Below are 13,506 nucleotides of genomic sequence, written 5' to 3'. Positions count from 1 at the left end.
AGCCTCTTCTATAACTTCACTTCGCTAACGATTCATTATATTTTCCTTCAAACTTCCGATCGTTTTGAAACTTTACCATTTTGTGCGAATGATGATGAACGATGGACATTAAAAAAAAAACGAAATTGTCCATATAACGCTAATCAGTGCTTCGAGATAAATGATTTCGTTGCGTTATTTTTATCGTTTCCGTTTTTTTTTTTTCAATGAAATGCATCTTCTTCAATTGAATAATGTCAAAAACACGGGAATTGAGTAAAGGGAACAGGGTTTAGATCATTTTGATACATTTTCAAGGTTTGGGATAGAAAAAAAATCAAACAACTTAAATTATCGTCACGTCTATAAAAAATCAATCAAAAACGGGAAGACAGAGGAAGAGGACACTGTCAAGATTTCGTTTTGACAACCGTATCCCCAAATACCGAAAACAGACCTTCTAAGCCAGCTGCAGAAGTGAAAAGAGAATGAAATATAATATTTTGTTAACTAATAGTAATAGGAGACGTTTGATAGATGCTGGATTACAGGAAGTATCCATGACTCCCTGAGATAAACATAAAAGTAGTGTGAGAGTAGAGATTGAAATTGAAATATTCAAGTGGTACCCAAGAGAATGTGAAAGGTTGTAAGGAAGGTGGTAGATACAAAATGGTAAACAAATAAATGGATAGATGGTATTATAAAATAGATTATAAGTAACTCGATTTACGAGTTTCGAAATACGAGCACTAAGCATTAAATACGATTTAAGTTAAGATAAGAAGGAAATCATCGAGAAGCACAAAAAAACATGCGAGAGGCCGACATCCCAAGATTTTATAAGAAATGTATGTACGTCTATAATTTGCACAATTTGATAAAACGAATGTTTTGGATTACGAGCACGTTTCCGGAACGAATTATGCTCGTAAATCGAAGTTCCACTGTGTTTTGGATTATCCGAATCACATATATATATGCATGCACGTATGTACGTTGCCTAAACACAAATTCGTCTAAACGCGTTTTGCAATAGATGTATAATAATATATGTATATAATAACTGTATCCATTATATGAATATAACCCAATAAAATTCCATTTTATGTAAATCCATTCATTTACTCTGCTCTGATCAGTTTCTTAATTGTCGTTCTTATCACACGCGTGTTTCCCATTATAACCGTTTCACTCCTTTCCATGCCTCTATGCTAAGCTAAAATATTTATTTAAAAATTTTCAATCGCAGTAATTTTTCAGAAACATTTTTTTTTAAATAAATAATCAATTACTCAATTATTTTTCTAATAAATTATTCAATTGTTATTTATTTTTCTAATAAATTATTTAAAGCTTGGCCTGTTTTCAATCCAGTAACAGTGAGCATTGAATATTAATTATAATGATAATTAAAACTAAACTAAGTTAATTAATCAAAGAATGCCAAACCCATTTTACGCACAAATATAATATAACTTGAATTTTCCTCAAAGTAATCTTACACTAAGACTATGTAGAATTCCGTTAATTTCCTGCTAGAAATTCAAGAAAAGTTAGTCGCCAACCTTAATTTACAATATCATTTCACTATCAAGATCGCTCCGCGCAAGTTTCGACCAATACGAACAATAGCACGGCGAAGATGGCACGCAATTCGGAAAAAGAATTACATTAATCTGTATTTGAACAGAGAAGACGATACGGTCTCAGAGCAGCACACCCACATCCGATCGATGGAAAAAAAAACATATACAATATACGAAAGAGGGGGAGATAAGGGGAGGGACACGCACGTTTGGGAAAAATGTCCCGGCGACATGCGAAAACAATTAAATATGGAACGCGAACGGTTCAATACGTCAAAAGTGTCAATATAGCGACAGGGGTGACACGAGTCCGCTGTCACTCACTCTCAATTATAAAACGAGCTATGCGACAGCCCTTGCTCGGGACGAAGGGAAAGTTGAGACGTCCTGTCCTCGGAAAATGATAGACTTGGGTCGCCCACGTGCCATGCCCAGGTGCTCGGCTCCCGGTACAGCATCCGTATAGTGTGACACTAAACTCGTTAACGGCCACCCGACCACCCCCTAGCCCCTGCACCCTCCCCAAAAGACCAGCGATACAATACCTACACAAAACATACGTATATATATATATATATATATATATATATATGTATGTATAATATCATATGTAGCAAAAGTCTATTACCGGAAGGTGCGAAGTATCATCATCGCTTGGGTTAAAAGCATCAACCGAAATTTCAAAACGAGATAAAGTGTAATGAGTACGCACATACCTGCCGTAATGTCGACGATAAAGATTTTTACGATCTTGCGTTGAGGTTTCGTTTTTAGAATTAAGACACTGATGAGGGGTTCTGAAACTGTGATGGTACGGAAAGTGTTATCGGTGGTGTATTTTTTTTATTTTTTACATAAATTGTCGTATCTATTATGTCTTCACTGATATTCACAGAAGTAAAATTAATATTATTAATGCCGTTTTAAAGGTCAATGAAGTATACTAATAAAACTAGTCAACATGAGGCCAAACAAATACAGTCCAAGACATCGTTTGTCTTGGACTGCACCAGATCACCTAGATTGCACCAGATCAAACGCACGTTACTGCTAAAATTAGTATCCAAAATCAGAATGGCTAGATGTGAAGGTGTAATGCGTTATGTTTTTACGCGGCGTTTTATTCGTGTCGGTTTGTTGGAAGTTTGCAAAAATTTCTGTAGTAAAATTCAGGATATTATGAAAAATATCCACAATCAATTCGCAATATTTAAAGCGTTTATTCATACAACTGCTCAACTACAAGAAAAACTGGTCGTACAAATTTTCGGAGTGAAAAAATGCAAAATATGCATTATAATTGATAATTCAAATAATTCTCAAATATAATATTATTACCAACACCAACATATAATGTCGTTCAAAAATATTATAATGAGAAATTAATCGGTAAATACGGATAAAATAAACGCTAAAAATGGTGTGTGATATTTTATTGACAGAAAATCAACGATATGCTTAGCTAACAGAAAACATATTGAAAGTTATTTATATATAAAAACATATGTAGTTAGTTTCGAAAGGTTGTCAACCGCTAGTATGTATAAAGAGGTTAAATATGCCAAATCAATTTTCATCAAACTAAACAGTATTATTGGATGCGAGATTTTACTTGATATCCACTCGCGTAGCATCAATTGGAAAATCAATATCAATTTTGATAATATCCATTAGGCTAAACCATTTACCACTTGCCTAATTTTATAGCATGCATAATTCAAAGACTAATTGGAAACACATCGCAGCCAAAAGTTAAATCACATTTCATAATATATTCACAAGAAACATTGATTGATATTACGCGAGTGAAAATAAAAAAAAAATTAAAACGAACGAACCAAAATTATCAATAACAAATGTATTTCGAAAAAGACCCGGAATCGTTCAAAAAATAAACGCAATAAAAGTGAATAAATATTTCTTGCAAGCACAAACGAACAACAAACACGAGATGGTCAATTTGTATGAAATTTTAAAATAAAAACAAAAATATACACTAAAATTCGAAACACATACTACCTTTGTTGCGAATGGACAAAAGGATGAAAATATAATATATACATACATACATACAAAAAGACAAACGGGAGTCGTACAATTTCGGCGTAATTAATCCCGCATTCGCTTTGCAGCTCTATGTAGAGCGCTAAATGTTAACGACATGGCTCTTTGAGTTATATTATTATCGTACACATGTACAGATAATACAATTTTCAGGTCCGGAATGTTTCAGAGGATGCTGCGCATTATTTTAACACAAACCGCGCGAGTACGAGGACAAAAAAGACAAAGTTATATAATACATACATATGTTATTACGTATGTCATATGAAATTATACCGATAGAATATAAAATTTATTCGTATAGACTCTATATGGATAAATTTCAATGACTCTGTACTATTTAGTGATTGAAACGAGTTCAGCGGTACTTTTCCTAAAATTTTCTCGAAAGTTTTCTTGGACTATAAATAAATGCGCGTCGTGCACGTCTAATGTAATTATACATATAAATAAAGGAAAGCAATTAAAGTTCATCGAAAGTTTTGTTCATAATATAACCTTTTTCTAGTGAAAAGAGCCTTCTTTTAAATTACAGCTTATTTATTCAACTCTATAAAAACGAATGGGTTTATTCGCAATGAAAAAGAAATCCGTTCACGTCCGCGAATACAGACGAAATTCTTAAATAATTAATCCACTTTTACGACAAACGAAAAGCAAATTCAAATGAAGAATATAAATGAATAAACGAAGAAAACATTTCCAAAAAAACGCATTAATTCTCAATAAAGTAACTATGTATGTCCAACGGTGACCCAGTCCCCGTCACTTTTTCTTTCGAATATGAATAAAAGTTGCTTATTTTCGACTCTATGTAATTCAAAATTATTACAAACATCGGTGTTATAATTAGTTTATTTAAAAACTCAATACCACAGTAATTTGACAGGTAGCCTCAAAACGTCATTGTGGTTAAACATATACAGAAAAAAAAACAAATACAGAATAAAAAATATATATATAGTATGACACAAAAATATATAGAAATAATAATATCATGCTAAATAAGTGAGATGAGCTCAACCACCTCAACATAGCTGACATTGAAGAGATCCAAGGAATGTGCCAGTAAGTTTAAGAATTCGAACATACATATGTATGTATATAAGAAAAAAAAACACATCTTTGAATTAAAATACACCATCGATACTATTGTAAATTATATACAATATCATTTTTTGTATAAATATGAATATTGTATTCGAATAAATTTTCCGAACAGAGGACATCTATCGAAAGTGGCGAAAATTTTCAAGCGTTTCGGTAAAAGCTCTACACAACCCGGTTGTGGAAAAGGATGAAAACCTCGTCGGTTTCGAAACACGATCGGAAAATCGGCATAGTTTTCGGAAAATTTTCACACGTGGCGCTATTTTATCGAAAAACACCATCATAAAAACAATGCTAATTAAAAGCGGCGCTAAACGAAAATCTTACGTATTATACAAACAAAACATAAAATTAAAGCATCGAGTATTAAAATAAAGTTCATCCGGCATAATTATCTCCAACCGGAAGCTGCGTAATGAATAATTAACTACCATTCTTATGTATGTAAGTTGCGTCATTAACAACGTCCTTTGGGAACCCTTAAGCTCAATCTAATTTGCACAATTGTATTATATTAAATTAGTAACTACAAAATACCGTCAAGCCGGGTTAACGAAGTATATTTATTATATTGGAACTGGACTCGAAATATATAAAATATAACTGAAGAAATTAAATTCAGTTAGTTTTTTTTTCTTTAATAAAAGGATAAAGGGCACATTGGTTATAATTATTAACCAACAGAAAATCTGGTTCTATGTTTTTTGTTTTTTACTTTATTATTCGCTTTAATTGAACTCACCTGGCTCGGGTATGGGAGAGATGGGGCTACTGTCGGGCATCAGGATCCCCTTCTGCACCAACTCATCTCTGTTTGCGCGGACGGAAATTTTACGCTCCAATGCTGTATAAACATCAAAAATTAATTAATCAAAGTATGCATACAATTGTATATTACGAATCAAATAAAAAAAAATAATAAAATTTTATATGTTCATATTCAAATCTTTTTTTTAATTCAAAACGAATAAAAATTCATTTTTGTAAAATTAGACTTCGACAACAATTTCGAAAAAGTAGGTTTTTTCATACAGTATCTCTTCATATATCATTTTTTATCGAGATAAATCAATTGGTTGGTGGCACAGGACAGGGCACAAAACAATGAAATTTTTATTACAACGAAAGCTTTCCACTAGGTCCATCGATGAAAATCCGAAATTAGCGTTTATCGCTCTGGTCTACATAAGTAATGTACATATGTACAGACATACATGCGTGTTTGAAGTAAAAGACTTTGCCAGATACAAAGAAAAATAATTTACGAGTTTGTATGTACATATATAGATTACGTATCTTTAAAAACCAACTAAGTGTAATGAAGTCAAAATCCAAATTGAATATTTGATTCCCATTTGAAACTAATTTTTCACATTAATACAACGAAACATACTCAATAAGCAGCATCTAAACTTATTAAATTCTTGTGAGCACGTGCTTGTGTGCAAGTAAATGTTATATCGGTATAGCAGAGTTTCTCAAACTTTTTTAAGGAGTACCCTAATACCTTGGTTTTTTATAGATAATTTTTCACGGTATATTAATATGTAATTTGAATAGCTCTGCTATATAGAATAAATATTCAAAATACGCTTTGCAATTGTATTAAATCAATTTAATGTTCAGTACGAAAGCTCGAAAAAGTGAAGAAGTTTCCAAGTCGTTATTGTTCGACAAGGAGACCCGTAGTAATTGAATGATTTATTCATCCATCAAATGTCTAAATGGCATCGTTAATAAAACTGGAGGAAAGAATGCCAAACACAATCACCATCAATTGAATGATAATAAAGCAACCCATGTATCAATATTATAAACGTAATATAATTTCAAAGAAAAAAGTCACTTTAAAGTTATATCCATGGCAAATACATTTGTATATGTATATGTATATAAAAACGGTTCTATATCTCAAAAACCAATATCACTTTATTCTCATACGCGAAATAGTTCACAATGCGAGTTTCGTCGATTGCGGCGATTTTATTCAGTAATGAAAAATTCCAATCATCGACATTCTTTATGAGCAAATAGTAAAATTTCAAAGGAAAACCTACATATCTACAAATATATGTATGGTATGTCCAATATAGCGTGAAAATCCCTCCCATTGTAAATATTTATCGAGGGTTAAATTTACGATGTCTTTATTTCATTCAACGCTTGTTACTTGGATAAATAACTATATTTGTATGCTAATACAAAAAAAAAACCAGCATTTATCACCTGGAACCTCCCGTGTCACTGCGTTTTATTAATCTAATAAAGTGATGATATACATAATTATGTATGTATAGACAGACAACCCTCTCGAATCTGATATATCGTATTTCATTTATCAAAACCCATTTCCATTCAATAACGAATAATTGCATCAATAAAATAACAATCGATTTACATACATATAATACATGTTTCACGAATACTTTTAGTGACAACCACATCGTAACGAAAAACTATCACAGTTTAAAAACAAGTATAATATAATGATATGCAGATAGATAGGTAAAGAATATTCAACTAATGTATTAATGTTTCATGATTCAAATTGTTAACTAGATAACATCAACTATTGGTATAGTTTACCGAATAAACTAAGACAAAAAAGATACACAGCCAGAAGACTGGATTCAATAATACTTGAGTACGTTACATAATGTAATGCGCAATAAAAATTGCAATGGAAATACCACAATTATAGTCTTGAAGGTAACTTGTTTTTTAAAAACGGTATTATCAAATATTCAGTGCGAGATATTCTGGAGCGAGCAGCGGTTCCGTGTGGACCTCTTAAATCGTTGAATAAATGCCGAGAAGCGACTTTGGCCTTTCATTTAGAGCCTGAACCCCCCCCATACGCAACAATATCATCAATTTCTGAGAATCACTTTTATTATTTATTCGAAAAATGAAAATGTATGCCTTTTTATTGAAGAACACAGGTTTTTCTGTATCTTCTAGATCAAGTACAATAAAAAGCAATGTGATTTTTTTGCAAATCAATTGATTAGAAAAAGCCGAATATATGCATAATTTAACTTTATTTTAGATAGTATTCGCTAAGTACACTGAACTTTAATTCTGCTGTTTTATACTTAAAATCAAAAACTATTCATTTGGTACATCCTAACTTTATTTCGAATACTTTTAACTATAAAATAGATACTATTCACTTGGTACGCCGTGAAACATAAAAACTAATTTAATTAGAAATAAAAAACAAGGTGAAAAAATATAGACAAATACGGTACAAGTATCATACCAACAAAAAAAATTAATAGAAAAAATAAACCCCTTACTTAAAAAAAATACCGACAACTTTGTGTGATCTTAAAGTGCAAATAAATTTGTTCCATTGAATGATTTTTTTCATATGCAATATATTTATTTGCGCTAGCCACCACATCGAAAGTCGAAAAATCGAATTTTTTTTTTTCGTTTCCCATGCATACATATGAAGAGCGGGTACTATACATATCAGTGGCGTGCGGTAAAATTCTCTCTTTTTGTCGTACAGCCTTACTTAATGTGCGCTAGCAGGATACAAAAGGAACAGGCTGTTCCTCTTGTATCCTGCCCGTGCACATTAAGTAAGGCTGTACGACAAAAAGAGAGAATTTCACCGTACGCCACTGATATACATATATTATATATATATAGTACCGTTTACCATGCATACATTCTTTTCGATCTTTCGACCTAAGATGTTTCGACTTTCTATGAGGTGAACCAGACCCATTTATTTGTTATTAGTGTTCATTATTTTTATGAAAGTGAATATGGTCAAAATTAAGTTTAGAAAAAATCCAAGAGTCAAAAAAATTTGCTGCGATATAAAATAATTGAAAAAACATGCCTAAGTATTGTAGCACCTCAAAATAAACTTGTATATATATATATATATATATATATATATATATATATATATATATATATATATATATATATATATATATATATATATATATATATATATATATATATATATATATATATATATATATATATATATATATATATATATATATATATATATATATATATATATATATATATATATATATATATATATATATATATATATATATATATATATATATATATATATATATATATATATATATATATATATATATATATATATATATATATATATATATATATATATATATATATATATATATATATATATATATATATATATATATATATATATATATATATATATATATATATATATATATATATATATATATATATATATATATATATATATATATATATATATATATATATATATATATATATATATATATATATATATATATATATATATATATATATATATATATATATATATATATATATATATATATATATATATATATATATATATATATATATATATATATATATATATATATATATATATATATATATATATATATATATATATATATATATATATATATATATATATATATATATATATATATATATATATATATATATATATATATATATATATATATATATATATATATATATATATATATATATATATATATATATATATATATATATATATATATATATATATATATATATATATATATATATATATATATATATATATATATATATATATATATATATATATATATATATATATATATATATATATATATATATATATATATATATATATATATATATATATATATATATATATATATATATATATATATATATATATATATATATATATATATATATATATATATATATATATATATATATATATATATATATATATATATATATATATATATATATATATATATATATATATATATATATATATATATATATATATATATATATATATATATATATATATATATATATATATATATATATATATATATATACACGGTCACCAAATGAACCCAGAAGCTCCCATTAAATAAAACACACAGACTACTTATGTATTGTACCGTCTGTGTAGTTGATAGATCAAAAAAATTCGCCACGAGTGCACTGGAAAACACTCCCGGCATACCTGAAAGAATAGAATGAATTTCGTTCTCTTACATCTAGATGCGGCCTCGAACTTGTCCGACTTCTTTTTTCTTTTCCACTTCCATGGTTTGAAGAGTCTGCCTAGTGCCGACAAGCGCGACTTGCGCTCTAAGGGGGGTGTACGGGCGCCCGTGCCCAAACTGTTGGTGCGCAACGCTGCACCATTCTGCTTCTTAGCTGCAAACAAACAAACATACAATTTTACTATATGCACACACACACAATCAAATAAATACACCTGCCTAATAAAAAAAAGATCGACATTATTTATTTCATCACAAGGATATCGATGAAATCGTTTTGGACCCCAAATAAAAATAAAAACATTTAAATAGTCCTCAACTCATTAGAGCGAAATCACACAGCGGTTAATGTGGGACGTGGATTTTTTTAGATAGTTTTAAACATATAGAAACAATGTCGCGTTCGTGGGATGCGTACGTGGTATAGTCCATTGGAAACGATATATTCGACCGTTCGTCGTTAAAATCGTATGCTAGTATTTATCCTTGCTTGACAGTGATCTACATATAACAAAACGACCCTTCGGACCATTTTCGGTAAAATTCGGTCCAAGGGGTCGTTCGTCAAAACCGAAATGGTCCGAAGGGTCGTTTTGTTATAGATCACTGTCAAGCAAGGATAAATACTACCATACGATTTAAACGACGAACGGTCGAATGTATAGTTTTCAAAGGACTATACCATGTACGCATCCCACGAACGCGACATTTTTTCTATATGTTTAAAACTATCTAAAAAAAAACACACGTCCCACATTCACCGCTATGTGATTTCGCCCTTAGAAGCATAAATATAAACAAAAGTATATATTCGTCATTACAAAGAAAATTAAAAAACGATTTATTCAACACATTGAATGGCTGTTGATTTTTGATTGTAATGGAACTATTTCACATTAGTGATACCAAAAACAACAACAATGTTATTGCCAATTGTCACTATTAATTATTGTTATATAGTTTGTTTTGACGGAGAAATTTTAAATGTCTAAAAACGTCCAAGAAGGCATGGTCTGTTTTAAGTATTCAAAACACGACATTTGTCTCTACCGGTACTACCGAAATAGATTTACTACCGGAAGTGCTGGTATCTAAAATATACATGCTATCGCATTCACCCCCCACTCGACCCGCAATGGCCAATCACATTTCGTTTCGGTTTCGCATTGAATTTTGGTCAATAAATACAACATTCTTCGTGCGTATAGCGGTCGATAGAATTTGACTTCTATTTTTTGTAAGTTTTGAGTTGGTGTTTCGTGTTTTGAAATATTTACATAAATACAATTTTAATATACAATACCTAATTTGTTGATATTATTAATTTTTTTGTGGAATACGAATATACATATTTCATATAAATGGAAATTTAAATGTTTTAGACAACAAAACTTACAGTAATGGTATTACAAACCTTGCATTTAATTATATTGTAATAATATAATATAGTTAAATAAGAAATGATTTAATAAAAACAAAGAAGTTATTTTACCCCTGTTAAAATACACTACACGAATGCGACAGCATGCGTGGTTCTCACGCTACATCTGATCGGCTATAATAAGTAGAGGTCGGCGGTCAAGTTGCCGCCATAAAATAACAATAGTCCTCTCCATTAGCAAAAAAAAATGTTTGACAATAGAAATTGACAATACTGAACCATTTTTTTAGCCGTCGAGCATCTTGTCCGCCGGTCCTTAATTACTTAATTACTTAATTCTTGACTTACAGTAATTGCAATTACAATACAGATAATGAAAATAGATTAATTGCTAAAAAATTATATCATCAGTTCCCTGTAGCGAATGGTGTTCAGATTTTCAGTACAAAATACCGTCTTCAGATATTAGTGTATCGTGGGTACCGTAAGATAGTAATGCAATGTGGAGATTGTGTAATTGGTGCTCATCGAACACTGGTTTACTAGTACTAATCCCCTAATCTGGCGTTCGCGCCCAAAAGGCCTCGCCGCATGAATAAACCGTATACAACAACCAATAAGGTCTCGAAACCCATCGACCAATGATATCTCTGTGCTGAGAGTACACGCTGTGTATAAATATTCGGCGATTCTGTTCCATGCCTAATTCGGAGCTAGCTCGTCGAAGGATCGAGAACAATAAACTACCTCTACCACCACCACTCGCTGCGACATTCACTCCGATTTCGGAAATCCCTCTTCACGTCTACACACAGTGCCTATACTATACAAACACCAAATTTGATAGACAAACACATACGTATATAATACAAACAATAATTTATTATACAGATGGTCTGTAATAGTAATCTAGTGGCCGAGTTTGATGATATTTAAAATGGAACCATAGCACATTCCGAGTGTAATTGTAATAATTATCCTGACGAAAGTTTAAATATCCACATTGTACTATGTATATTATTGTATGTGGTAAGCACATTCGAAAAGAATTGTGTTCGACACCCATTCAGTCATTAATCACCGTAAGGAGCCTTGATTCGGTCACGATCGACCTTCTTAAGCCGTTCGAGTACACACTCGGCAAAATTACGCAATAAAACTTTCATTCTATCCACGTGAACGGCAAAGATAGCTTCAAAAAATTGTTCCATCCCGGCCGCGTATCAAATTTTAATCAACTCGGTGATAAAACCGAAAGGGTCTATGACAATAATAAAAATATTTATTGGCAATAAAGAGACCAAGTATGTATTAGATATGGCGGCGCGGTGGGATGCCCGCTTACTACACAATACATCCGAATTAATAGCCTTAAATTGATTGAGACGATAAGATATTGTATAAGTATATGTACATATATAGATATATATGTACATGTATTTATTAACATTCACATTTTTAATGTTTACAAAATTTTATTAAATGCCATCAACTGGCGCCGCGCCTCAACATTTTATTGATAAAAAAAAAATGCATTAGATCACCGATTCTAAAAATGTTGAAATAAGTTATGTATGTAGTAGAATAGGGCTGCAACTGAGAAGTAAAAAAATAGTAGGCAGTTCTCAAAAATATTTCATTTTATTAAAAAAAAATCACAAAATTTTAACATAAGATCATTTAGAACAGCGGTCGCCAGACTTTAGGAGGTCACGATCCACTAAATTCATCATTTTAATTCCTGAGGAAACACTTTTATTTATTTATTTTATTTCATAGAACATGAACACTCGCCTTAACAGATCGCGCCAAAGCGACGAGTGCACTTTTCAAGACACAATATAACCGATCAATATATGTACATAAGCAATTTAAACAGTGCGAATTCATACAAACATCCACAGTGACATCTATAGATAGATAGGAAAGGAGATGCCAATTTTACAAGAACCGTTTCAATGAAAATCAGAAAGAAATAAAAAGGCAAACTCTGATAAGAAACGATCAACCTGGAGTCACAAACCAAGGTATGGCCAGCAGCGGGACTCTAGTGCGACTCGAACCCGTAACCACTCTGCTCGAAAGCATAATATGCTAACCACTAGTCCACCCTTCTGGTGATATGAATTTTTGAAAAAGGTACATGCATATATTTGTAAAATAATCATCAGAAAACCATATTATTTATATGAAACGAACAGGGTGAGCTTGAAAATTAAGCCCCTCCTTAATTTTTGTTAAACATTAAATTAAGCCCATATGAAATCAATTGTAGGTA

At 30.5% G+C, this 13,506-nt stretch overlaps 1 protein-coding gene across 1 annotated transcript in view; it reads right to left on the bottom strand.

The window, feature by feature from the left end:
• LOC143923077 (phosphatase and actin regulator 2) overlaps positions 1-13,506 on the bottom strand; it is a 221,455-nt gene that overhangs the window by 128,080 nt on the left and 79,869 nt on the right. The window contains exons 2-3 of the mRNA XM_077446581.1: positions 9,837-10,001; positions 5,485-5,586 (exon numbers count right to left, since the gene is read on the bottom strand). Coding sequence (XP_077302707.1) covers positions 5,485-5,586; positions 9,837-10,001 — 267 coding nt within the window. The remainder of the gene's footprint in view (positions 1-5,484; positions 5,587-9,836; positions 10,002-13,506) is intronic.

Source organism: Arctopsyche grandis, chromosome 1 (genome assembly GCF_051622035.1).
Source record: "Arctopsyche grandis isolate Sample6627 chromosome 1, ASM5162203v2, whole genome shotgun sequence".
In the NCBI taxonomy this organism is placed as follows: Eukaryota; Metazoa; Arthropoda; class Insecta; order Trichoptera; family Hydropsychidae; genus Arctopsyche; species Arctopsyche grandis.
Note: the sequence above shows the minus strand (reverse complement) of the source record. Positions and strands in the feature narration are given on the sequence as shown.